General features: G+C 39.3%; 2 protein-coding genes across 2 annotated transcripts; both read left to right on the top strand.

Annotated features, from left to right (window-relative positions):
- The first annotated feature begins 2,786 nt into the window (after positions 1 to 2,786).
- Positions 2,787 to 4,273, top strand: LOC115226400 (zinc finger protein 98-like). The gene is made up of 2 exons (XM_036515150.1): positions 2,787 to 2,958; positions 3,103 to 4,273. Exons 1-2 carry the CDS (start codon positions 2,787 to 2,789, stop codon positions 3,957 to 3,959), a joined length of 1,029 nt encoding a protein of 342 aa, XP_036371043.1. The 3' UTR covers positions 3,960 to 4,273.
- A 13,197-nt stretch (positions 4,274 to 17,470) lies between these two features.
- Positions 17,471 to 22,677, top strand: LOC118768619 (zinc finger protein 98-like). Its single transcript, XM_036515451.1, has 3 exons — positions 17,471 to 17,917; positions 20,679 to 22,211; positions 22,483 to 22,677. The coding sequence occupies exons 2-3, from the start codon at positions 21,308 to 21,310 to the stop codon at positions 22,491 to 22,493; spliced, it is 915 nt and encodes a 304-aa protein (XP_036371344.1). The 5' UTR covers positions 17,471 to 17,917; positions 20,679 to 21,307; the 3' UTR covers positions 22,494 to 22,677.
- The last annotated feature ends 4,072 nt before the right edge of the window (positions 22,678 to 26,749 follow it).

The following is a 26,749-nucleotide window of genomic DNA, read 5'->3' as shown; positions in this document are numbered from 1 at the left end:
ACAAGCTACATAATGCAAAATTTTTACTTTTTAAAAATTCCAATTCTAAAGAGTCGAAACAAACCCGAGCAACGCCGGGCGATACTGCTTGTACTTGTAACAATTTATTTGACGTTGGCTCTTCGATCACCTCCATATCTAACATGTGGCACACCGTGCCCTGTAAAGGAAATATCGATTTGATGGAGAGAGTGAGATAATAAAAAGTACAAACATTTCTTCGGTACTACTTAAGAAGAGTGGTCCCGGTGCGCGCACTCGCGCGTCCACGCTAGCTAGTCGTGACTAGTCCATCCTTACTTTGTGTTTTTGTGTTATTTACTTTGTTTTAAAAAATTATTTACTTTGTGTTTTTGTGTTTTATTTACTTTGTGTAAAAAATTAGGCGTAACTTCGGTATAAGTACCGGATACATTTCAAGCAAATACTGGGGTTGATTTGTTTCACAAAACCCGTTAAACGTTCACAGTTTAATGACTGACAGTAGGGAAAGATAAAAGATTCCATTTATTTTATTTTTTATTTTATTTTATCTAGTTTCAGCGCACGAGCTGTGGCCATGCTGGGGCACCGCCATTTGGTGTTGCTACATGATTTTACTTCACGAATGCTTTTTAGCAATTGCCATTTGGTGCATGAGAGAGTTCGATGCGGCTGCCCTCATCTGCACCTCCTGCCGTGAAGTTGGTTCATCTGGGACACCTGACAGGAAGAGATCCAGTTTTATTTTAAAGACATCTGCATTCACCCCATGCAGATCTCTCAGGTTCTTCAGAAGAATATTGAAGAGCTGTAGGCCTCGGAAGCCCAGGCTATCACAGTATCTTGTCCTACATCTTGATGGGACACCTGACAGGAAGATATCCAGTTTTATTTTAAAGACATCTGCATCCACCCCATGCAGGTCTCTCAGGTTCTTCGGGAGAATATTGAAGAGCTGTGGGCCTCGGAAGCCCAGGCTATCACAGTATCTTGTCCTACATCTTGATGGGACACCTGACAAGAAGAGATCCAGTTTTATTTTAAAGACATCTGCATCCACCCCATGCAGGTCTCTCAGGTTCTTCAGGAGAATATTGAAGAGCTGTGGGCCTCTGAAGCCCAGGCTATCACAGTATCTTGTCCTACATCTTGATGGGACACCTGACAGGAAGATATCCAGTTTTATTTTAAAGACATCTGCATCCACCCCATGCAGGTCTCTCAGGTTCTTCAGGAGAATATTGAAGAGCTGTGGGCCTCGGAAGCCCAGGCTATCACAGTATCTTGTTCTACATCTTGATGGCAAATTTGGAGTCCTTGGCACTATGCAGTGGCGCCCAGTTCTAGTATTTGTGTAACTCTCGATGCCAAAGTTTGGGACAAGTCCTTCTAGGATCTTCCAGATGTATATTATAGCATATCTTTCTCGCCTACGCTCTAAGGAATAGAGTCTTAATCTCTTGAGTCTTTCCCATGTTTGTATACTGTATATTTTAGCTTCAGAATTTGTTGAAATTTCAATTCTATGATGTATATGTGCAGCAATGAAAATTGATCTAACAGTAATATGTATACTGTTTCTCTGTTATTTCAGAATACCAGATGGGACTGGAATTAAAGGATTTACTTTACCTTGGATGCATCAACGATATTTGATATCTATTAAATAACGAATGTGTATTTATACAGAACACATCAGGACCCCCTTCGGTCACGACACTGACCATGGGATTGCACCTAGAAAGTTACCCTCCTAGTTACAAGTCTAGGCAAGGTTGTTTATGGAAGACCAGCAGTCGCCCATGCATACCAGCCTCCCCTCTCCACGCCACCAGTGTTATCCAAGAGAAAGGCAAAGGGGCCGATACAGCTTGGCACCTGTGACGTCGCAACTCATTTCTGCAGCTGAGTTAACTGGAGCAACGTGAAATAAAGTGTCTTGCTCAAGAACACAACACGCAGCCCGGTCTGGGATTCGAGCTCACAACCTCACGATCATAAACTCGACTCTCTAACTACTGAGTCATGCGCCTTCACTACAGAACACATACAACCCTGCTTACATAAGTCAAAGGGAAAATCGCTGTGAAAGATTCTCTTTGGGATTGCTTATCCTTTACTATTAATGTTAAGAATGTGTACAAGATAATTTTATTTTTTCATCAAATTTTTTATGACAAAATTATTTGCAACAGTTTCAGACCAAAGTCCATAGAACTATGGCAAAAGAAAGGCTTTGTATGGAATAAACTCAAAAAGAAAAAAACATTTATTGCGGATATAGCTGTGTAGTTAAAAAGCTTGCTCTGCAACTATGTAATTTCAGGTTCAGTCCCACTGCACAGCACCTTGGGCAAGTCACTTCTACTATAGCTCTGGGACCACAGTACCTTGTGGTTAAATTTGACGGGTGAAAGCTGAGTAGAAGTCTGAAATATTGATATCTATCATCATCATCATCATCATCATTTAGCGTCCGTTTTCCATGCTAGCATGGGTTGGACGGTTTAACTGGGGTCTGTGAAGCCGGAAAGCTTCATCAGGCCCAGTCAGATTTGGCAGTGTTTCTATGGCTGGATACCCTTCCTAACGCCAACCACTATATATGTATTTATTCCTCAGGGTTTGATAACCGTTGTTGGCCTGTTTCTTACATGTAAATTTGCTTTGTGGCAAAATAAATTGATAGAATGGGTACTGGGGTCAGTCTGTTTCATAAAAACTGTGCAAAGCAGTGCCCCAGCGTGGCCACACTCCAGTGACTGAAATAAGAGACTGTTGTTAGGGAAGGAAAGTTATAGAAAATGACTGATTTTACTGATGAGCTGTCCAAAGATATAGAAAATGCATCATACCACTGTGATATCTGTGGAAAGTCCTTTTCTCAAAAAGGTCAGCTCAGAGTTCACAAACGTATTCATACAGGAGAGAAGCTATATCACTGTATTATCTGTGGTAAATCATTCTCTGTAGGATGTAAATTAACCAGACACAAACGAATTCATACAGGAGAGAAACCATATCGGTGTGACGTCTGTGGTAAATCATTCTCTGATAGCAGTCACCTAACTGCACACAAACGAATTCATACAGGAGAGAAACCATATCATTGTGACGTCTGTAGTAAATCATTCTCTTGCAAAAACAGCTTAACTACTCACAAATACATTCATACAGGAGAGAAACCATTTCCCTGTGACATTTGTGGTACATCATTCTCTCAAAGAGGACACTTAACTACCCACAAACGCATCCATACTGGAGAGAAACCATATGGTTGTGGTATATGCGGTAAATCATTCTCTCAAAATGGTGATTTAACTAAACACAAACGTATTCATGCAGTTGAGAAGCCATATGACTGTGATGTCTGTGGTAAATCATTCTCTCAAAATGACCAGCTAACAGCACACAAGCGCATTCATACAGGTGAGAGGTCATGTAACTGTGATATCTGTGGTAAATCATTCTCACAGACTCATCACCTAACAGCACACAAGCGCGTTCATACAGGGGAGAGGCCATATACTTGTGACATCTGTGGTAAATCATTCTCTCAAAACGACCACCTAACCAAACACAAACGCATTCATACGGGAGATAAGCCGTACAACTGTGGTGTCTGCGGTAAATCATTCTCGCAAAGCCCTCATCTAACCAAACACAAGCGAATTCATACTGGAGAGAAACCATATCAATGTGATGTCTGTGGTAAATCGTTCACTCAAAATCATGATTTGACTAAACACAAGCGAATTCATACCGGAGAGAAGCCTTATAATTGCGATATCTGTAACAAATCATTCTCTCATACAGCCAGCTTGACTACACATAGACGCATTCATACAGGAGAGAAGCCATATCATTGTGATATCTGTGGTAAATCCTTCTCTGTACGAATTAACCTAACCAGACACAAATACATTCACACTGGAGGGAAATCATGTCACAAAGCGTCCAGAAGTTCTAAAGTTTGAACATTGAAGTAGTGCTTGCATAAATATAATTGCACGTTTCCTATCAAGCTTGCTTGCTGTGCTGTCCTGGGTGAGCATTTCTGGAATTAATTTGCTTCTGACTGATATGAAAATGGCAAATGAAGAAACACCCAGATAAATTTGTAGCACATAGACATATGCATGTGTTTTGTGAATGTGAACATTAGAAAATCGACAGAATGAAATGTTAAGGTGGCGAGCTGGCAGAAACGTTAGCACGCCGGGCAAAATGCTTAGCGGTATTTCATCTGCCGCTGTGTTCTGAGTTCAAATTCCGCCGAGGTTGACTTTGCCTTTCATCCTTTCAGGGTCGATAAATAAAGTACCAGTTACGCACTGGGGTCGATATAATCGACTTAATCCATTTGTCCTCTCTGTGTTTAGCCCCTTGTGGGTAGTAAAGAAATAAGTATTTCATCTGCCGTTAAGTGTTCTGAGTTCAAATTCCGCCGAGGTCGACTTTGCCTTTCATCCTTTTGCGGTCGATAAATTAAGTACCAGTTACGCACTGGGGTCGATATAATCGACTTAATCCGTTTGTCTGTCCTTGTTTGTCTTCTCTGTGTTTAGCCCCTTGTGGGTAGTAAAGAAATAGGTATTTCATCTGCCGTTACGGTCTCTGAGTTCAAATTCCGCCGAGGTCGACTTTGACTTTCATCCTTTTGGGGTCGATAAATTAAGTACCAGTTACGCACTGGGGTCAATATAATCGACTTAATCCGTTTGTCTGTCCTTGTTTGTCCCCTCTATGTTTACCCCCTTGTGGGTAGTAAAGAAATAGGTATTTCGTCTGCTGCTACGTTCTGAGTTCAAATGCCGCCGAGGTCGACTTTGCCTTTCATCCTTTCGGGTTTGAGTAAATAAGTACCAGTTACGCACTGGGGTCGATATAATCGACTTAATCCGTTTGTCTGTCCTTGTTTGTCCCCACTATGTTTAGCCCCTTGTGGGTAGTAAAGAAATAGGTATTTCGTCTGCCGCTACGTTCTGAGTTCAAATTCCGCCGAGGTCGACTTTGCCTTTCATCCTTTCGGGTTTGAGTAAATAAGTACCAGTTACGCACTGGGATTGATATAATCGACTTAATCCATTTGTCTGTCCTTGTTTGTCCTCTCTGTGTTTAGCCCCTTGTGGGTAGTAAAGAAATAGGTATTTCGTCTGCCGTTACATTCTGAGTTCAAATTCCGCCGAGGTCGACTGCGTGGCATCTTGGGCAAGTGTCTTCTGCTATAGCCCCGGGCCGACCAATGCCTTGTGAGTGGATTTGGTAGACGGAAACTGAAAGAAGCCTGTCGTATATATGTATATATATATATATGCATGTGTGTGTATGTTTGTGCGTCTGTTTGTCCCCCTAGCATTGCTTGACGACCGATGCTGGTATGTTTACGTCCCCGTCACTTGGCGGTTCAGCAAAAGAGATAAGAATAAGTACTGGGCTTACAAAGAATAAGTCCCGGGGTCGATTTGCTCGACTAAAGGTGGTGCTCCAGCATGGCCGCAGTCAAATGACTGAAACAAGTAAAAAGAGAGAACATCAATCAATTTAAAAAGTATAACAACTTTGATATGATATTAACTATGAGTTCAAATATCAGAGAATTGTACAAATTAGGTTCATTTATCCTTGTTTACGAAGGGTGATTTCTTCCCCTAAAACCATTGTGTTGAATGAATCAGTAATAAATGAGTAATAGAACATTGACCCCAGTACTCAGCTGTTTCTTATTTTATTGACCCTGGAGGAATGAAATGCAAATTTGACCTTGGCAGGATTGGAACCCAGAATATAAATCAGGATGAGGTACCACTCTGCATTTTGTTTGACATGCTCATAGTTCTGACAGTTCACTGCTTTAGTACTTCCTCCATCATTATTTATGCTTTAATATCTAGTTTTAGTTTCAGTATGTACCTATACTGCACCTTTCAAAATGTGACCTCGTGTGTACCGTTGGTGATTTTTTTTCCCTCTGTCTTTCCTTCTATGTTTCCGACAAAGAGCTCCGCTCAAAACGTTAAGCCCTCCTTCTTTCCTTAGCGTCCAATAATACTATATTTGTTCCACGTCCTCGTGTTGTTGTGTTTTTTTGTGCTTGATCTTGTGTGTGTATATGTGACCTCGTGTGTACCGTTGGTGATTTTTTTCCCTCTGTCTTCCCTTCTCAGGATCTTTCCTTCTCCTATGTTTCTGATGAAGAGCTCCGCTCGAAACATTAAACCCTCCTTCTTTCCTTAGCGTCCAATAATACTATATTTGTTCCACGTCCTCGCGTTGTTGTGTTTTTTTGTGCTTGACCTCGTGTGTACCGTTGGCGATTTTTTACCCTCTGTCTTCCCTTCTCTGGATCTTTCCTTCTCCTATGTTTCCGACAAAGAGCTTTGCTCGAAACGTTAAGCCCTCCTTCTTTCCTTAGCGTCCAATAATACTATATTTGTTCCATGTCCTCACGTTGTGTTTTTTTGTGCTTGACCTCGTGTGTACGTCCTCGTGTTGTTGTGTTTTTTTGTGCTTGACCTCGTGTGTGTATATGTGACCGTGTGTGTACCGTTGGTGATTTTTTTTCCTCTGTCTTCCCTTCTCCTATGTTTCCGATGAAGAGCTCCGCTCGAAACGTTAAACCCTCCTTCTTTCCTTAGCGTCCAATAATACTATATTTGTTCCACGTCCTCGCGTTGTTGTGTTTTTTTGTGCTTGACCTCGTGTGTACCGTTGGCGATTTTTTACCCTCTGTCTTCCCTTCTCTGGATCTTTCCTTCTCCTATGTTTCCGACAAAGAGCTTTGCTCGAAACGTTAAGCCCTCCTTCTTTCCTTAGCGTCCAATAATACTATATTTGTTCCATGTCCTCACGTTGTGTTTTTTTGTGCTTGACCTCGTGTGTACGTCCTCGTGTTGTTGTGTTTTTTTGTGCTTGACCTCGTGTGTGTATATGTGACCGTGTGTGTACCGTTGGTGATTTTTTTTCCTCTGTCTTCCCTTCTCCTATGTTTCCGATGAAGAGCTCCGCTCGAAACGTTAAACCCTCCTTCTTTTCTGAGCGTCCAATAATACTATATTTGTTCCACATCCTCGTGTTGTTGTGTTTTTTTTGTGCTTTCATGTTTGGATTAACTTTATACTGCACCACTGATGGCTGACATTTATTGTCCAATAAAGTATCAATGAATCACTTCTATTCAATCCTCACATGTCTTTGGATTCAATGATTATATCTCCACACAATGTCACATCACACTTCAAGCTTGATACTTCACAACAGTGAAGAAAAGATTACTGAATCAGCGGGATGGTGAGATGACATGAAATTTCTATTCCATTTGACCAGAGTTTTTCATTTCTTTGAAGAAACTGGAAAATTTCCTACTGTAAAGTTTAAAAAAATACCCAACTTTAGTAACGCAAGAAGAAATTCTCAAGCAATACTAGCTCTTTTGGCATTTATTCTCCTACCAGAGAAAAGAGTTTTGCTTCTCAATGTTTGCCAATTCATCTCTTAGGGCTGAGCAGATTTTTGGTTTACTGAACAAATGTTCATTGCACATGATTATCAGAAGTTATGTGATAGCCTGCAAGTTCATAAAAAAGCATTGAACTCTGTAAAAAAAAAACTTGAAATCGAGGACCATCAAAACTGGAAACTCCCAAAACAAATCAAATTGCAGAACTGGCAATCGAGTGCCTTCAAGATCTTTATGATATTTATAAAAAAGGGAAACTTCAGCTTCTAATTAAGCATATTAACCCTTTAGCATTTAAACCGGCCATATCCGGCCAAAAATATTCTGCCTGTTTTATGTTCAAACTGGCCAGATCTGGTCTCTCATACCAACCCTGCAATATCATTTTAAAAATTAACAGCTACATCATCATAATCTCATAACTACAAGATAATGCATGATTAGTTCAAAACAATGTGGATTAAAAAGCATTAATTTTGGCAGAATAATTCGAACACTAAAGAGTTAAGCCTTTGTTAAAAAATTTCTTAACATTCAGCACCCTTTTTCTTATAGTTATTTAAAATTGGAATTAAACCTATTAAGTTAAAAATATGTATTGTTTTTAATCTTGTGTGTTATCGAATGCTTGTAGTGGCCTCTGTCTTAAAATAGCCTAGTTTTGAACCTTTGCATAGAGCAATTTCAATTCAGTAATCTGAAAAATGTATAAATACACTTTTATTCCACATCTCTCTGGCATTTACAAGGATTTAGGCAGAGGAACTACTGAAGTGTGAATCTAGTGCCAACTGGTGATTATAATTTTAGAAGCCCATAACTATGAAACTACTTCAACTAGAAAGCTGAACTTTCAGATATACTATTTCTGCATTGCACTGAGTCACCACACCAAGTTTGGTAAAGACATGAGCAGGCGTTATGAACCTCCCTAGAATTTTGCGTGATTTGGGTCAAAAGTGGTGATCGATTTCTTGGGGGTGACGTTTTTTTCAAATAAAGCAAAATAAATGTTAGTTTCCTAACTTTTATGAAATTACTCTTTTACTTGTTTCAGTCATTTGACTGCAGCCATGCTGGAGCACCGCCTTTAGTCGAGTAAATCGACCCCAGCACTTATTCTTTGTAAGCCTAGTACTTATTCTATCAGTCTCTTTTACGGAACCGCTAAGTTACTGGGATGTAAACACACCACCATCGGTTGACAAGCAATGTTGGGGGAACAAACATATACACGCACATACATACATATACACATTTAAATGAGATAGGCTTCTTTCAGTTTCCATCTACCAAATTCACTCACAAGGCTTTGGTTGCCCCAAGGCTATAGTAGATGACACTTGCCCAAGGTGTCACGCAGTGGGAATGAATCCGGAACCATGTGGTTGGTAAGCAAACTACTTACCACACAGCCACTCCCTGGTGGTGATGATAATGATCATCATCATCATTATTATCATTTAACGTCCGTGTTCCATACTAGCATGGGTGGGATGGTACCACAAAAGCCGGCCAGGCTGAAGCCTGCACCAGTGTTAAAATCCTACTAGCATATATATATATATATATAGTTAATCCAAACATGAAAACACAAAGAGCAAAAGGAAAAATGCGAGGACGTGGAACGAGTATAGTGTTATTGGACGCTCAGGAAAGGAAAGAAAGAAGGGGGATTTAATGTTTCGAGCGGAGCTCTTCGTCAGAAACATAGCAAAAGGAAAGATTCAAGGAAGACAGAGAAAAAAAAATATATATACTAGCAGATATACCCAGCGTTGCTCGGGATTTAAATGTCCTAGTTGGTATATATGGTACAGTTAAATTGAAACATTTGATACAGAGAAGTGCAGAACTGATGACGAAAGATTTGTGGAGCAAATGAAGGGCTAATTCGACTAAGTGACATATCATGCATCTGTTAGGAAGATTCCAGGCCCTAACCTTGTTATAGAAAAGTGAGTGGGTGTGACTTTTGAATGCACCAAGAAAGCTCTCAGTGGATATACTCTCGTTTATGGCTGTCAGCACTGACATTCCTACAATGAACAATCAGCAGACCTAGGAACTATATCTATGTGATAAATTAAGCCTGGTAAGAAATGAAGCTAGTATGCTCTGCTGGATGTGTAATGTCAGTACGCAAACACGACAGTGTAAGTACCTTGAGAGAAATGTTAGCCATAAGAAGCATTAGATGTGGCATGCAAGGGAGATGACTGTGCTGGTAAGGTCATGCGCTATGTATGGATGAGGACAGCTGTGTGAAGAAGTGTCACACCCTAACAGTGGAAGTAGTAGCCCCAGGAAGACATGGGATGAGGTGGTGAAGCACAACCCTCGAATGTTGGGCCTTGCAGAGGCAATGGTAAGAGACCAAAACCTTTGGAGCTATGCTGTGATTGAGAAGAACCGCCATGTAAAGTGAGACCATAGCTGTGCCTGATATTAGTGTTGCATAACCAACCCATTTAAAAGTAACCTCGAATCATTGGGCGATGTGCTGTGCTTGAGAAGACCTATTGAGTCATGAAAATCAAAATCGTGGTTGTGGCTGATGCCAGTGCTGCCTCACTGGCACCTGTGCAGGTGGGATGCAATAAGTGCCATTCAAGCGTGGGTCAATGCCAGTATCACCTGACTGGCTGCTCATGTCAGTGGCACATTAACAGCACCATCCGTCATTTGACTGCGGCCATGCTGGAGCACCGCCTTTAGTCGAGCAAGTCGACCCTGGGACTTATTCTTTGTAAGCCCAGTACTTATTCTATCGGTCTCTTTTGTCAAACCGCTAAGTGACGGGGACGTAAACACACCAGTATCGGTTGTCAAGCAATGCTAGGGGGACAAACACAGACACACAAACATATATATATACATATATATGACAGGCTTCTTTCAGTTTCCGTCTACCAAATCAACTCACAAGGCATTGGTCGGCCCGGGACTATAGCAGAAGACACTTGCCCAAGATGCCACGCAGTGGGACTGAATCCGGAACCATGTGGTTGGTTAGCAAGCTACTTACCACACAGCCACTCCTGCACCATGGAAACAAAAAAAAAATACTGGAGTTGATTTGTTCAGCTCAACCCTTCAAAGCAGCGCTCCAGCATGACCATAGCCCAACGACTAAAAACAAGTAAAAGATATCCAGAAACTTAAATTCATCTTCTTTGGTCTATGCAATTATGGTTAACCTTTCCATACCAATCAGTTTGAAACCACCCAGTGGCCTATGATGCAAATTCCTTGTTTTTATAAACTAAATCAGTTTGTGCCAGTCACAGGGACAAACATCCCTGAAAGTTTCATCTGAATCCATCCAGTGGTTCTTGAGATATCTTGGACAAACAAACAAACAAATACAACTGAAAACAATACCTCTGCCTTCGCTAAGGCGGAAGTAATAAAATAAAACAAAAAATATATACATTCTATGCATTTTATTCCTTAATGCTTAATTTCAGATTCAAATTTTAATCACACCAAATATTACAAAGATATCATTATCTGCCAGAATGCAACTCATGTATTATCATTATGTTAAGTTAAGTTAATTTTTTGGCTCAGAAAGCAAAAAGCAAGGCCATGTATGGGGACATGGAGTTATGTACAGGGTGGTGTTCATGCAAAAGAGTTCAGGCCATTTCTGGTCAAGAGAGACTTTGAACCGAGCGGTCGTCGGCATCTTCACTATCTCATCTGGCAGCTTATTCCATGGATCCGCAACCCGGACGGAGAAAGCCCCTCTCCTTCGATTGAGATGAAATCGTTGCAGATAGAGCTTTTCGGAGTGACCCCGCAGCCGACGCTCTGGAGAAGGAGTGAAGAACAGCTCTTTCGAGAGGTTACACTTTTCGCTTATGATGTTATGAGCGAGAATGAGATCACCACGGCGGCGTCGTTTTTCTAGAGAATAAAGGTCGAGCGTCTTCAGCCTTTCTTCATAAGACAAATGCTTGAGACCAAGAACCATGCGGGTAGGAAGATTTCAAGTGAACTCAACCTCAGACACTAGACCACGCCTAATAAGAGTAATCTTTTCTTCCGATCAGGAGGCTTCAACCTTATGTGCATGAATTGGTAAACTGACAGAATTATTAATGTTACAGAAAATGGTTGGTGGCATTCAATCTGTTTTTATGTCCACAGTTCAAATTTTTGCACATGTTGGCTTTGATCCTTTCACCCTTTTCAGGTTATAAAAGAGTACCAGTTGAGTACCCATGTAGATGTTCAACTAACACAATTTTGCAACCTGATTTCAGGCCTTCTGCCCATTGTAGAAAAAATAATTATTATTGCAATATATTGTGCCTGTGGCACGTAAAAAGCACTCACTACACTCACAGAGTGGTTGGCGTTAGGAAGGGCATCCAGCTGTAGAAACACTGCCAGATCAGACTGGGCCTGGTGCAGCCTTCTGGCTTCCCAGACCCCAGTTGAACTGTCCAACCCCTGCTAGCATGGAAAGCGGACATTAACCCTTTAGTGTTCGCATTATTCTGCCAAAATTAATCCTTTTTTATCCACATTGCCTTAAACTAATCATGCATTATCTTGTAGCTATGAGATTTTGATGAGGTAGCTGTTAATTTTTAAAACGATATTGTAGGGTTGGTGTGAGAGACCAGATCTGGCCAGTTTGAACATAAAACAGGTAGAATATTTTTGGCTGGATATGGCCGGTTTAAATGTTAAAGGGTAAAACGATGATGATGATGATGATTGTAGATTTAGAATAAGTCCACTGTATCCCTGTTTGTCTCAAGGGGTAACAAAAATATTTAGCATCAAGAAAGTTTAAACTGCTTAACCCTGTACATTTATGAACCAAAGTGATTTTTAAACTTTTATTGTTGTACGTTGCGATGGCCTTTGGAATTGATGCAGTTAAACTTCTATATGAGTAGATACATGTGTTGTCAAATGACCTGTTTGAAGGAATCCTTTACCGCAGACATCACAGTGGTAGGGCTTCTCTCCCGTATGAATACGTTTGTGCTTATTTAAGTTACCACTATCAGAGAATGACTTACCACAGACAACACACACATATGGCTTTTCTCCTGTATGAATACGTTTGTGCCTTATCAAGTCAGTACTTTTATAGAACGCTTTATCACAGATGTCACACTGATATGGTTTCTCCCTTGTGTGACTTCGTTTGTGGAAAGTTAAGCTAAGATTTAGAGAGAATGATTTATCACAGACATCACAATGATATGGCTTCTCTCCCGTATGAATTCGCTTGTGCCTGGTTAATACAATACTTTGAGAGAAAGATTTACCACAGATATCACAGCGATATGGCTTCTCTCCTGTATGAACACGTTTGTGCCTTATTAAACTACTACTGAAAGAGAATGCACTATCACAGACATTACACTGATATAGTTTCTCTCTTGTGTGACTTTGTTTGTGGGAAGCTAAGCTACGATTCAGAAAGAATGATTTGCCACAGATATCACAATGGTATGGCTTTTCTTTCGTATGAATACATTTGTGTTTGGTTAATTCGTTATTTTGAGAGAACGATTTACCACAGATATCACAGTCATATGGTTTCTCTCCTGAATGAACTTGCTCATGTATAGTTAAGGTATCGCTATCAGGGAATGATTCACCACAGATATCACAATGATATACTGTTTGTTTTGCTAGTATGCATTTGTGTTTAATCAGGAGATCCTTTCGAGAGAATGCTTTATCACAAACATGACAACGGCATGGCTTCTCTCCTGTGTGAACGCGTTTGTGCGTAATTAAGTTACCATTCTGGGAGAATGATTGACCACAGATATCACACTGGTATGGCTTCTCTCCTGTGTGAATACGTTTGTGTGTAATCAAGCTACAATTGTGAGAAAATGATTGATCACAGATATCACACTGGTATGGCTTCTCTCCGCCGTGAATGTATTTGTGTGTAATTAAGCTACTGTTGTGAGAGAAGGATTGACCACAGATATCACAGTGATATGGCTTCTCTCCTGTGTGAATACGTTTGTGTGTAATTACGCTACCGTTCTGAGAGAATGATTTACCACAGATGTCACACTGATATGGTTTTTTCCCGGTGTGAATGTATTTGTGTGTAATCAAGTTACTATTCTGAGAGAATGATTTACCACAGATATCACACTGATATGGTTTTTCTCCTGTGTGAATACGTTTGTGAGAAGTGAGGCAGTGTTTTAGGGAGAAGGACTTTTCACAGAAATCACAGTCATATGATGATTTTCGTATTCCTTTCAACATGTTCTTTCCCTTGACTTTTCTCTTTCCACTGCAGTATTTAGAAATTTTCCAGGGTTTTGTTTGTGTAATTTATTCCTTACAAATATTTCTGACTTTCAGTATCTATCAACAGTAAACACTAATATTTTAGATATTGTTCTGGTTTTGGTTTGTGTATTTTATTCTTTACAAATATTTCTGCCTGAAGGTTTCCATCAACTGTAAACATTAATATTTTGAGATTGTATATATCCGTTTTTAATTTGTCCAAGTTTAGCCCTTAAATGGCAGCAAACGGTTGCATGTGTGTGCCAAACTGGCCCCATTCCTCAAAATCTCTTTTATTAAAGGTAATTTTTATACTTATTTTCAATTTAGATAAGTACAAAATTTATAATAATTGTTCGTCTCTTGCAGAATAAAATTTCCAGTCTAATTATTGATAAGTGCCAGAAAGTAATTCCTTTCTTTAGATGGTGGCTGTATCCATGCAAAACCTTTGGAAACGGTAACTGATGATATCTGCTGTTCTCTCATGAAATATCAATTGATGATATCCGTTGTTAATCAGAATATAAAATCATATTGTACATATTTCAGACAATGAAGATGAGATATGTTGCCATTAATCTCAGTTCCAAAGGAAACATTTCACAGTAATTCTAACAGATTTATCAAAGCATAATTATTTATGATCTGGATAAATGTCTCCTTTTAGTCTTCATAAATATTGATGATCAATCTGATGGAAACAATTCTTTCACAGCAATTAGTTAGTTAGTTAATTTGGCTCAAAAGCAAATAGCAGGGCCATGTAGGGGGACATGGAGTTAAGTACAGGGTGGTGTTCATGTAGAGAGTTCAGGCCACTTGAGGTCAAGGGAGGCTTTGAACAAAGTGGTCGTCGGCATCTTCACCATCTCGTCTGGCAGCTTGTTCCACGGATCCGCAACCCGGACGGAGAAAGCTCCTCTCCTTCGATTGAGATGAAATCGTCGCAGGTAGAGCTTTTCGGAATGACCCCGCAGCCGACGCTCTGGAGCAGGAGTGAAGAACAGCTCTTTCGAGAGGTTACACTTTCCGCTTATGATGTGGGCGAGAATGAGATCACCACGGCGGCGGCGTTTTTCAAGAGAATAAAGGTCGAGCGTCCTCAGCCTTTCTTCATAGGACAAATTTTTGAGACCATGAACCATGCGGGTAGCCAGCTCCTGGACTCTTTCGAGATGCTGTATATCTTTGAAGAGATAAGGAGAAGAGGCTTGAATCCCGTACTCCAATGTTCTTCAATATTCTGAAAGTATAGAAAAACAACAGAAGATGCTGAAAATGTAAAGATAAAACAGATGATGTCAATGTCATAACTTTGCAGATAATGTGACATTTTTGGGGGGGAGGGGGAGCAGTGGATCTTGAAGCACATAAAGCTATAAATAACAGTATATAAAATATTGGCTGGAATATGGTGCAGGTAATGTGACATTTTTGGGGGGGAGGGGGAACAGTGGATCTTGAAGCACATAAAGCTATAAATAACAGTATATAAAATATTGGGCTGGAAAACTCTTTTGGATAGAAGAAACTTGAAGGTTGCCTGTAGAATGCCTGCCATGCTTACAGGAGATGTGGGTTTGGTCCCATAGGCAGCCTTCAACTCCTTCAATCTGAAAGGATTTTTCAATATTTATAGATGCAGGCATGGCTGTGTGGTAAGAAGCTTGCTTCTCAATCACATGGTTTGGGGTTCAGTCCCACTGCATGGTACCTTGGATAAGTTAAAAAAAAAAAAAAAAAATCCATGGATATTTGGAGCAATACGGGTGTAGAACACAAATTCGCAAAAATTAAAAATAAATTTTTAAACTAAAAAAAAAGCTACGAGGGGTTAAATGAGAAGTTTAAATCAGAATTCAATGTCTCTAAGGAAATTCCTCGTCAGACTGTACAAGACAAATCTTAACCTTCTGTCTGTCCGGCGTATCGCATATCATACACTGGACATATTTTATCTGTGTTCAAACACCATATATGATTACACAATCACAGTTTTGTTCAACCGCTACAATAACTTGCGTCTTATAAAAAAACAAGGGTGATCCTTCGGTATAAGTACCGTAAGTGGCTTTGTTTACATTTCTGAAGATAACAGAAACCCTCCCCCCCCATATATCTAAAAAAAAACAAAAACACTTTCTTGAAATGTATCCGGTACTTATACCGAAGTTACGCCAAAACAAGGTTATAAATTATTCAGAACATGGAAAAACAAGGGCAAACTAAGTCTGAAAACAAGCATAGACTTCTAGGGTAAACTTGTGGGAAGGCTTTGGACATAGAAAAAACGTTAATAAATTAAACCGGTTTCGTTTTGTACCAGAAGTCCTGGACGTTTAGAAAACAAATTTACGGAGCAACATTTCTGAGTAAAACAATAGCACGGATTTTTGTCAGTGATCAGGTCGCGGTCTCAAAGCGACGAAAGTATTTTGACAAATTAAACTTAAATTTTGAAGTGAATCGAACGGCTTTTGTGTGTTTCTTAAATGGCTTATAAACACCTTCCACGCTGCAATTATATATATATATATAAACCTTATTCAGCATGGATTTTTGTCAGTGATCAGGTCGCGGTCTCAAAGCGACGAAAGTATTTTGACAAATTAAACTCAAATGTTGAAGTGAATCGAACGGTTTTTGTGTGTTTCTTAAATGGCTTATAAACACCTTCCACGCTGCAATTGTTTTCGTTCCAGCACACGATCTCGGATCAAGTCACTTGCTATGCAAGTACATCTCCGTAATATATATTGGCGATCTTTCGTCGTCGATTTCCGTAAAAAATTTTTTTGTTTTTTACATATGGACTTGCGGGAACTTTTGAAGTAATATACACACATATAAACATACACCGAGTAAAAAATTTCAGTTATCTCTTTCTTTCACACATTACTCTGTCTCTTCACACACACTAACAGAAGCACTTCACTTACACAACATACTGTCTGTCTCCCACACCCCATCAAACACACACACACACACATGTACATCAATGCTCCCCATGCACGGTAACTTCAAAAGAACTTCCCTCGTCATACAATCGCTTTCTCTTAGTCTCTTTCGCTCTCATTACTTCAAAAGTTCCCGCAAGCCCATATGTAAAAAAAAAAAAAAAATTTACGGAAATCGACGGAAAGGTCTACTAGAGACGAAAGATTGCCTATATATTTAATATATTAACGCCTCCCCTTTTTGGGAGTTTTTCGTTGTTATAAGTTTTGATTGTTACACTGTTTTTACAGGGTTTTTTTTTACAAACGGACAAAACCCTTTGTAACCTTTCGTCCTATGTTTTGTCCCTTTATGTAATAATTGATTTTTGTCAGCCCTTGTGGCCAATAAACGAATTAATTATGATTATTATTAATACTTACATATCTATGTCGTGAGGTCGTGAGATGACCTCAGGTAAAAGTTGAAAAAGCACGAAGGCAGTGAGGATCTCAACACATCTTGCAACAACAATCGTATCTGTACAATCGGCACTTGTTTTATATATATAATAATCGAGGCATAACATGTGTGTAAAATGAGGCGGACACGAGAGACACAAACAAAACAGCAAAAGAATTCTTTCCACGGAAACAAAAACAAAGCAGAATCCAGTCAGTCAGTAGAGGCATCTATCGGATAAATGAGGAAATACATCTTGTAAAGGGGAACAACTTAACTCGCACTTAAAAATATATTTCTTTACTACCCACAAGGGGCTAAACACAGAGAGGACAAACAAGGACAGACATATGTATTAAGTCGATTACATCGACCCCAATGCGCAACTGGTACTTAATTTATCGACCCCGAGAGGATGAAAGGCTAAGTCGACCTCGGCGGAATTTGAACCCAGGACGTAGCGGTAGACTACGCACTTAAAAATAGAAATGTACAATACCCGACAAGGTTGGGACTGAAAAACGGCCCGAATTACTTGAGTTTACGGTTTTCTGGAGACAGATTAGCTATATATACTTAGCTATATACTCCATGTGTCCTTATCACTCCACTTATACAAATTAGCCAATTAAAAACAGGACAACAGGGACTGTACTAAAGACAGGTTACAGTATATTGCCCAGCACAGTCGGATTTCTGGGAGCCGAGTAAGAGGTCCGCTGCCGTATACAGAGGTGGATATTTTAATGAGGGGAACCGACTCCGTGTTTACACCTGAGAGAGGTAAGTTGATAATGGTTTCTTTTAAGGCTGCAATGATGCTTGTAAAAATTAGACAAATGTGGAGATATTTAGATTATTGTATTTATCGCTGTAGACTATCGAATGTGGTTATAGTAGAGTCTCTTAGAGGTGGATATTTTAATGAGGGGCACTGACTCGGTGTTTATAAATGAGAAAGGTAAGTTGATAATGGTTTCTTTTAAGGCTGCAATGATGCATGTAAAAATTAGACTAAAGTGGAGATATTTAGATTATTGTATTTATCGCTGTAGACTATCGAATGTGGTTATAGTAGAGTCTCTTGTGTTACCGTAAGTCCTCGAATATAATCCACACATTTTTTCCTCCCCAAAAATTTAAAGGTCAAAATCCCTAGTGTGTACTATATACGAAGTTAAAAATGAAAGATATTTTCTAAGCAATGTCCAAAATCTCTATTTGCTGTCTGGCTAAGTTTATTCAGACGCATTTTGTGATGTCGGGCGCGAAAATACCTTAAGCTAAGCCTGAAAGCAATGAAGTCATAAAAGAATCATCCATAACTTGCAGCAAGCAACATTTATTAAACGTTATTACTGTTTTTTCTTTATTTTCTGCAAACAAAATGCACAAAAATGCTACACGTTTGCATTATATTATATATACAATAATAATAAAGGACGTTACTGTATAGTTTTACAAACCAAGGACGTTATATAGACCTCCTTGACTCAAGTTAGAGAAGGGGGTGCGTATTATACACAAGGTTTAAGTTTTTCATAGATACAGTTCCCTAAAAATCCTCTGTGTATTATACGCAAGGGCGGACTATACTCGAGGATTTACGGTAATTAATAGGAATGTATAAGGTTCTTCTAAATGAAGTTCAAGCTGGTCACAAATGGAGTGGGGAGTAATTCTCTGATCTAAGTTCCTGTGGTTTGCAAATATGTGGTTGAATTAGTTTGTGCGTATACGGTAGATGTATGCATCTCCTGTTGTGTTCTGTGCAAGTATGTCACTCTGCCTCTGTGCTTGTTTGTTTGTTTGTATGTATGTATGTATGCATGTATGTGTGTATGTATGTGTGTATGTATGTATGTATGTATGTATGTATGCATGGATGTATGTATGTATGTGTGTATGTTTGTATGTATGTAAGTATGCATGTATGTACGTACGTACGCATGTTTGTATGCATGTATGTATGTATGTTTGTATGTATGTATGTATATGTGTATGTATGTATGTATATGTGTATGTATGTATGTACGTACGTAAGTACGCAAGTTTGTATGTACGTATGTATTTTTGTATGTATGTATGTATGTATATGAGCACCATTTTGGCTTAACATCTGCCGTTCCTTTATTGATATTCCCATAACCTAACAATTACGGAATAAAACAGGCCAATAGAATATGTACCTGGCTGAAAAAGTTAGGGTTGAGGTTGAAAAGTTTCACTGCACCCTTTCAGGCAGTGCCCCTGCATGGCCACAGTCTAATGTCTGAGAGAAGTGAAAGGTAAAACACTAAAAAGTTTCATGTGCTGTATAATTATATTTCAGTTTAACCCTCTTGTTACCATACTTCTGTTGAGATGCTCTGTGTTTCTTTCAATTAATTTTAAATATAACAAAGAATTTAGTAAAATAACTTCGTTATCATTCAGCTAGTGTTAGGAACATAAATTGTGACTAAGGTTTGGTGGAAAATTTTAATTCAAAACTTATGCCATCATGACATTTGTACTACAGAGCCAGGGCCAGTTTCAGCCGGGTTGGTATTGAAAGGGTTAAAAACATCTCTACATTTGGGCAGATGGACATTAGAAGCAGTTGGAAGGGAGAGGATTGAAAGAAATTTAGGCTATTATTTCTAGCATACAGAGTGACCACATTGAGGTCTCCTTCTCTCATGTCTTCTGCTGATTATTTTTCTTCTTAACCCTTTTGTTACAATATTTTTGTTGAGATGCTCTGTGTTTCTTTCAATTACTTTAAATATAACAAAGAATTTAGTAAAATAACTCAGTTATCATTAAGCTAATGTTAGGAACATAAATTGTGACTAAGGTTTGGTGGAAGATTTTAATTCAAAACTTATGAAAACAAGACATTTGTACTATAGAGCCAGAGGTGGTTTCAGGCGGGTTAGTATCAAAAGGGTTAAGAATTGTTTCTCTATTATATATTTTAACCCTTTTGTTACCATATTTCTGTTGAGATGCTCTGTGTTTCTTTCAATTACTTTAAATATAACAAAGAATTTAGTAAAATAACTTAGTTATCATTCAGCTAGTGTTAGGAACATAAATTGTGACTAAGGTTTGGTGGAAGATTTTAATTCAGAACTTATGAAAACAGGACATCTGTACTACAGAGCCAGAGGTGGTTTCAACCAGGTTGGTATCGAAAGGGTTAAGAATTGTTTCTCTATTATATATTTTAACCCTCTTGTAACTATATTTCTGTTGGGATGCTCTGAGTTTCTTTCAATTACTTTAAATATAACAAAGAATTTAGTAAAATAACTTAGTTATCATTCAGCTAGTGTTAGGAACATAAATTGTGACTAAGGTTTGGTGGAAGATTTTAATTCAAAACTTATGAAAACAAGACATTTGTACTACAGAGCCAGAGGTGGTTTCAGCTGGGTTGGTATTGAAAGGGTTAAGAATCTGTTGATATTTTGATCCTGGGATTATATGTATCTGTACAACAACATACAACAATGTACAGTTAAAAAGTAAGGTTTATATTGTTTCTCTCTCATTTCAGATTACCATAAGACATTGGAATTTACACAATCCTGTTTGGAAGAATAACTGTGAAATATTGTTAATCCTTTAATAGAAATGTCAAGAATGTGTACAAGATAATCTTACATTCTAATCAGACTTTCATGGCACAAGAAATACTTCCTAGTATTAGCTTCCGGTCAAAGCTGGTGGAACTATGGCCAAAGAAAGGCTTTGTACAGAATGAAGAATAAATTCAAAAGGAAGAACAACACTCAATGCAGTGATAGGTGTGTGCTTAAGGAGCTCACATTGCAAGCATGTGGTTTGGGGGTTCAGTGCCACTGTGCTGCTCCTTGTCCAAGTCTCTTCTACAATAGCCCCAGGTTCACAATGACTTCTGATGAAGTTTTACAGAAGGAAACTGTGTGGAAGTCCATCATATAGATATTTATGTTTGAGATTCTTTATGTCTGGCAAAAGAGATCAACAGACTGAATAAACAAACTTGAAAAAAAAATGAGTAATGAAGCCAATAATTTTGATTAAAACCTTACAAAGCAGTGCCCCAGCATGGCCACACACTAGTAATTGAAACAAGTTGAAGATAAAGGGAAAGAGACTGTGGTGAGAGAAGGAATGTTATAGAAAATATATTGTGTGAGGTCAATGTTAATGAAAAAAACACCATCAGGAATGAGTGATTTGACTGGTGAGATGTCCAAAGATACAGAAAATACATCACACCAGTGTGATATCTGTGGAAAGTCCTTCTCTCGAAAAGGTAACCTCACAGTTCACAAACGTATTCATACAGGAGAGAAGCCACATCACTGTATTATATGTGGTAAATCATTCACGCAAAGAGGCAGCTTGGCTGCACACAAGTGCAGTCATACGGGAGAGAAACCATATCATTGTGATATCTGTGGTAAATCATTCTCCGCAGGAACTGACCTAACCAGACACAAATTCATTCATACTGGAGGGAAATCATATCCCTGCGATATCTGCAGCAAATCATACTCTCAAAATGCCAGCTTAATTGCACACAAACGTGTTCATACAGGAGAGAAACCATATGACTGTGATATCTGTGGTAAATCATTCACTCAAAACAGTACATTAACTACACACAGGCGCATTCATACGGGAGAGAAACCACATCACTGTATTATATGTGGTAAATCATTCTCTGAAAGAGGCAGCTTAGCTACACACAAACGCATTCATACAGGAGAGAAACCGTATCACTGTGATATCTGTGGTAAATCATACTCTCAGATTGGTCACTTATTTGCACACAAACGCATTCACACAGGTGAGAAACCATATGACTGTGATATCTGTGGGAGATCATTTGCTCAAAAGTATCAATTAACTACACACACACTCATTCATACAAGAGAAAAACCATATCACTGTGATATCTGTGGTAAATCATTCTCTCAAAGAAGTACCCTAACCACACACAAACACATTCATACAGGAGAAAAACCACATCATTGTGAAATCTGTGGTAAATCATTCTCTCAAGTAGTTCAATTAACAAGACATAAAGTTTCTCATACAGGTGAGATGTGATACCTGTGTAATATCATTTGTGATACCTGTGTAATATCATAGATCATTTGCTCAAAAGTATCAATTAACTACACACACACTCATTCATACAAGAGAAAAACCATATCACTGTGATATCTGTGGTAAATCATTCTCTCAAAGAAGTACCCTAACCACACACAAACACAGTCATACAGGAGAAAAGCCGTATCACTGTGATATCTGTGGTAAATCATTCTCTCAAGTAGTTCAATTAACAAGACATAAAGTTTCTCATACAGGTGAGATGTGATACCTGTGTAATATCTCTGCTCAATCATTTTCTCAGAAAGTTTGTGTCATCACACATCAACACATTCATACAGGAGAAGCCATTGGGATCGGGTCGGTCGGGACCCCCTTCAGTCATGACACTGACCATGGGATTGCAACTAGAAGGTTACCCTCCTAGTCACAAGTCCGGGCAAGGTTGTTTATGGAAGACCAGCAGTCGCCCATGCATACCGGCTTCACCTCTCCACACCACCAGTGTTATCCAAGGGAAAGGCAACAGCCGGTACAGCTTGGCACCCGTGATGTCGCAACTCATTTCTACAGCTGAGTGAACTGGAGCAACATGAAATAAAGTGCTTTGCTCAAGAACACAACACGCAGCCCGATCCGGGACTCGAGCTCACAACCTCACGATCGTAAACTCGATGCTCTAACCACTGAACCATGCGCCTTCATATGACTGTGATATCCTTGGTATATATACACATACACATGTATGTATACATTCTGAAGAGTATTTGTATCAATATCTATCTGTAACATCCACTTCTTTATCACATAACAGTACCAACTAATTAATTCATATCACACATGAGAACTTATTTGCCAAATTGGTAACCTATCAACTCTATCCATTACTCATTTATAAAGGTATATCTCAGTGATGAGACTGTCTTCTCATTGCTGTAATGTAATCCATACCTGATTAATTACTAAGCATCTACAAGTTCTAAAGTTCAAGCATTACATTAGTGCTTGCATAAATATGATAGTACATTTACTAGTAAGCTTGCTTGCTATGCTGTGCTAGGTAAACATTTCTGGAATTGATTTGCTTCTGGCTGATCTGAAAATGGCAAATAAAGAGACACCCAGAAAAATTTGTGACACATAGATCTATGCTTGTGGTTTGTCAAATGTGAAGCTTGGAGTATCAACAGAGTGAAATGTTTTCTTTCAGTTTACTAAATTAACATTTCAATTCTGCAGCATATATTGTGTAATTACATTTGAAACAGCTTATTGCATAGAAATATAAAAATAATGACAATAAGTAATATATGATGGACGATGCAGTAGCAGTAATGTAACCCAGAACACACAATAAAAATTATTTGTTTAATCACTTGAGTCGAGTGGCACTGTGGAAACAAGCTGGATCTATAACCTAAAGCGCTGTAGACTGAAACTATGCTCTCAGAAGAAATGGAGATATTGTTTTGATATAAGCGCAGGAGTGGCTGTGTGGTAAGTAGCTTGTTTACCAACCACATGGTTCCGGGTTCAGTCCCACTGCATGGCACCTTGGGCAAGTGTCATCTACTATAGCCTCGGGCCGACCAAAGTCTTGTGAGTGAATTTGGTAGACGGAAACTGAAAGAAGCCTGTCGTATGTATGTATATATATATATATATATATAATATATATATATATATGCATGTGTGTGTTTGTCCCCCTAGCATTGCTTGACAACCGATGCTGGTGTGTTTACGTCCCCGTCACTTAGCGGTTCGGCAAAAGAGACCGAAAGAATAAGTACTGGGCTTACAAAAGAATAAGTCCCGGGGTCGAGTTGCTCGATTAAAGGCGGTGCTCCAGCATGGCTGCCGTCAAATGACTGAAACTAATAAAAGAGTAAAGAGTATATTTCTACATGCAACTGCATTGTCTAACAATATGCCAGCCTTTTCTTTCAGTAATTAAATCAAATCCTGCAGTTGTATTTCATACATTTGATAAAGTCCAATGCATTTGACTGCGGCCATGCTGGAGCACCGCCTTTAGTCGAGCAAATCGACCCCAGGACTTATTCTTTGTAAGCCCAGTACTTATTCTATCGGTCTCTTTTGCCGAACCGCTAAGTTACGGGGACATAGACACACCAGCATCGGTTGTCAAGCGATGTTGGATGGGACAAACACACACATGCATACATATATACGATGGGCTTCTTTCAGTTTCCGTCTACCAAATCCACTCACAAGGCTTTGGTCGGCCTGAAGCTATAGTAGAAGACACTTGCCCAAAGTGCCACGCAGTGGGACCGAACCGGAACCATGTGGTTGGTAAGCAAGCTACTTACCACACAGCCACTCCTACGCCTATATATATATATAAATAATAGTAAACATATGATGGAGGATATAATAGCAATAACTATGTTATGAGAAGAAATGGATTTTATTTTTTACATTGGTATGTATATATATTTTAAATAAACTGTTTAGAAATGTCCCAATTGTATACATGTATATATATATACCTCCAGGAGTAGGTAGAAAATATGTTGTAGCATGGAATACATCTATATTTTTAAGCCACAGTCGAACCAATTCTACTATATGGCTCAGAAACCTGGATGTTATCAAAGAAGCTTGAGAGGCGGTTGGATGGAACCTACACTCGCCTCCTTATGAGAGCTCAAAATCTCTCGTGGAAGCGTCATCCAACCAAAATGCAAATATATGGGAAACTACCACCTGTGTCATCTCTTGTGAAAGGTAGAAGAGTCCAGTTTGCTGGACATTGTTGTAGAGCTGAAAAAGAGGTAATTTCTACTCTTCTCCTCTGGAAGCCATCTACCCGCAGTACCAGAGGGCGCACACTCTCCTACCCTGATGTAATCTCCAGGGATACAGGCATCCAGCAACAGGACCTCCGTAATGCTATGATGGACCGTGAAGTCTGGCGTAACATAGTAAATTCCATTGTCTCGACACGGTCGAACAATGATGGTGATGATATATATATATATATATATATACATACATACATATCATCTCTTGTGAAAGGTAGAAGAGTCCAGTTTGCTGGACATTGTTGTAGAGCTGAAAAAGAAGTAATTTCTACTCTTCTCCTCTGGAAGCCATCTACTCGCAATACCAGAGGGCACACACTCTCCTACCCTGATGTAATCTCCAGGGATACAGACATCCAGCAACAGGACCTCCGTAATGCTATGATGGACCGTGAAGTCTGGCGTAACATAGTAAATTCCATTGTCTCGACACGGTCGAACAATGATGGTGATGATATATATATATATATATATACATACATACATATCATCTCTTGTGAAAGGTAGAAGAGTCCAGTTTGCTGGACATTGTTGTAGAGCTGAAAAAGAGGTAATTTCTACTCTTCTCCTCTGGAAGCCATCTACCGCAGTACCAGAGGGCGCACACTCTCCTACCCTGATGTAATCTCCAGGGATACAGGCATCCAGCAACAGGACCTCCGTAATGCTATGATGGACCGTGAAGTCTGGCGTAACATAGTAAATTCATTGTCTCGACACGGTCGAACAATGATGGTGATGATATATATATATATATATATATATACATACATACATATCATCTCTTGTGAAAGGTAGAGAGTCCAGTTTGCTGGACATTGTTGTAGAGCTGAAAAAGAGGTAATTTCTACTCTTCTCCTCTGGAAGCCATCTACCCGCAGTACCAGAGGGCGCACACTCTCCTACCCTGATGTAATCTCCAGGGATACAGGCATCCAGCAACAGGACCTCCGTAATGCTATGATGGACCGTGAAGTCTGGCGTAACATAGTAAATTCCATTGTCTCGACACGGTCGAACAATGATGGTGATGATATATATTATATATACATACATACATATCATCTCTTGTGAAAGGTAGAAGAGTCCTTTGCTGGACATTGTTGTAGATGAAAAAGAAGTATTTCTACTCTTCTCCTCTGGAAGCCATCTACTCGCAATACCAGAGGGCACACACTCTCCTACCTGATGTAATCTCCAGGGATACAGACATCCAGCAACAGGACCTCCGTAATGCTATGATGGACCGTGAAGTCTGGCGTAACATAGTAAATTCCATTGTCTCGACACGGTCGAACAATGATGGTGATGATATATATATATATTATATATACATACATACATATCATCTCTTGTGAAAGGTAGAAGAGTCCAGTTTGCTGGACATTGTTGTAGAGCTGAAAAAGAAGTCATTTCTACTCTTCTCCTCTGGAAGCCATCTACTCGCAATACCAGAGGGCGCACACTCTCCTACCCTGATGTAATCTCCAGGGATACAGGCATCCAGCAACAGGACCTCCGTAATGCCATGATGGACCGTGAAGTCTGGCGTAGCATAGTAAATTCCATTGTCTCGACCACGGTCGAACAATGATGATGATTGTTATTATTATTATTATTATTATTATGTGTCATCTCTTGTGAAAGGTAGGAGAGTCCAGTTTGCTGGACATTGTTGTAGAGCTGAAAAAGAAGT

The sequence above is a fragment of the Octopus sinensis genome, linkage group LG30 (genome assembly GCF_006345805.1).
Source record: "Octopus sinensis linkage group LG30, ASM634580v1, whole genome shotgun sequence".
NCBI lineage: Eukaryota > Metazoa > Mollusca > Cephalopoda > Octopoda > Octopodidae > Octopus > Octopus sinensis.
Note: the sequence above shows the minus strand (reverse complement) of the source record. Positions and strands in the feature narration are given on the sequence as shown.

What these genes read in the sequence shown, in the direction of transcription:
- LOC115226400 (XM_036515150.1), top strand. Translation starts at nt 2,787, where the DNA reads ATGACTGATTTTACTGATGAGCTGTCCAAAGATATAGAAAATGCATCA. An exon ending in TAAATCATTCTCTGTAGGAT is followed by an intron (nt 2,959 to 3,102) that starts GTAAATTAACCA and finishes ATTGTGACGTCT; the next exon opens with GTAGTAAATCATTCTCTTGC.
- LOC118768619 (XM_036515451.1), top strand. Translation starts at nt 21,308, where the DNA reads ATGTTAATGAAAAAAACACCATCAGGAATGAGTGATTTGACTGGTGAG.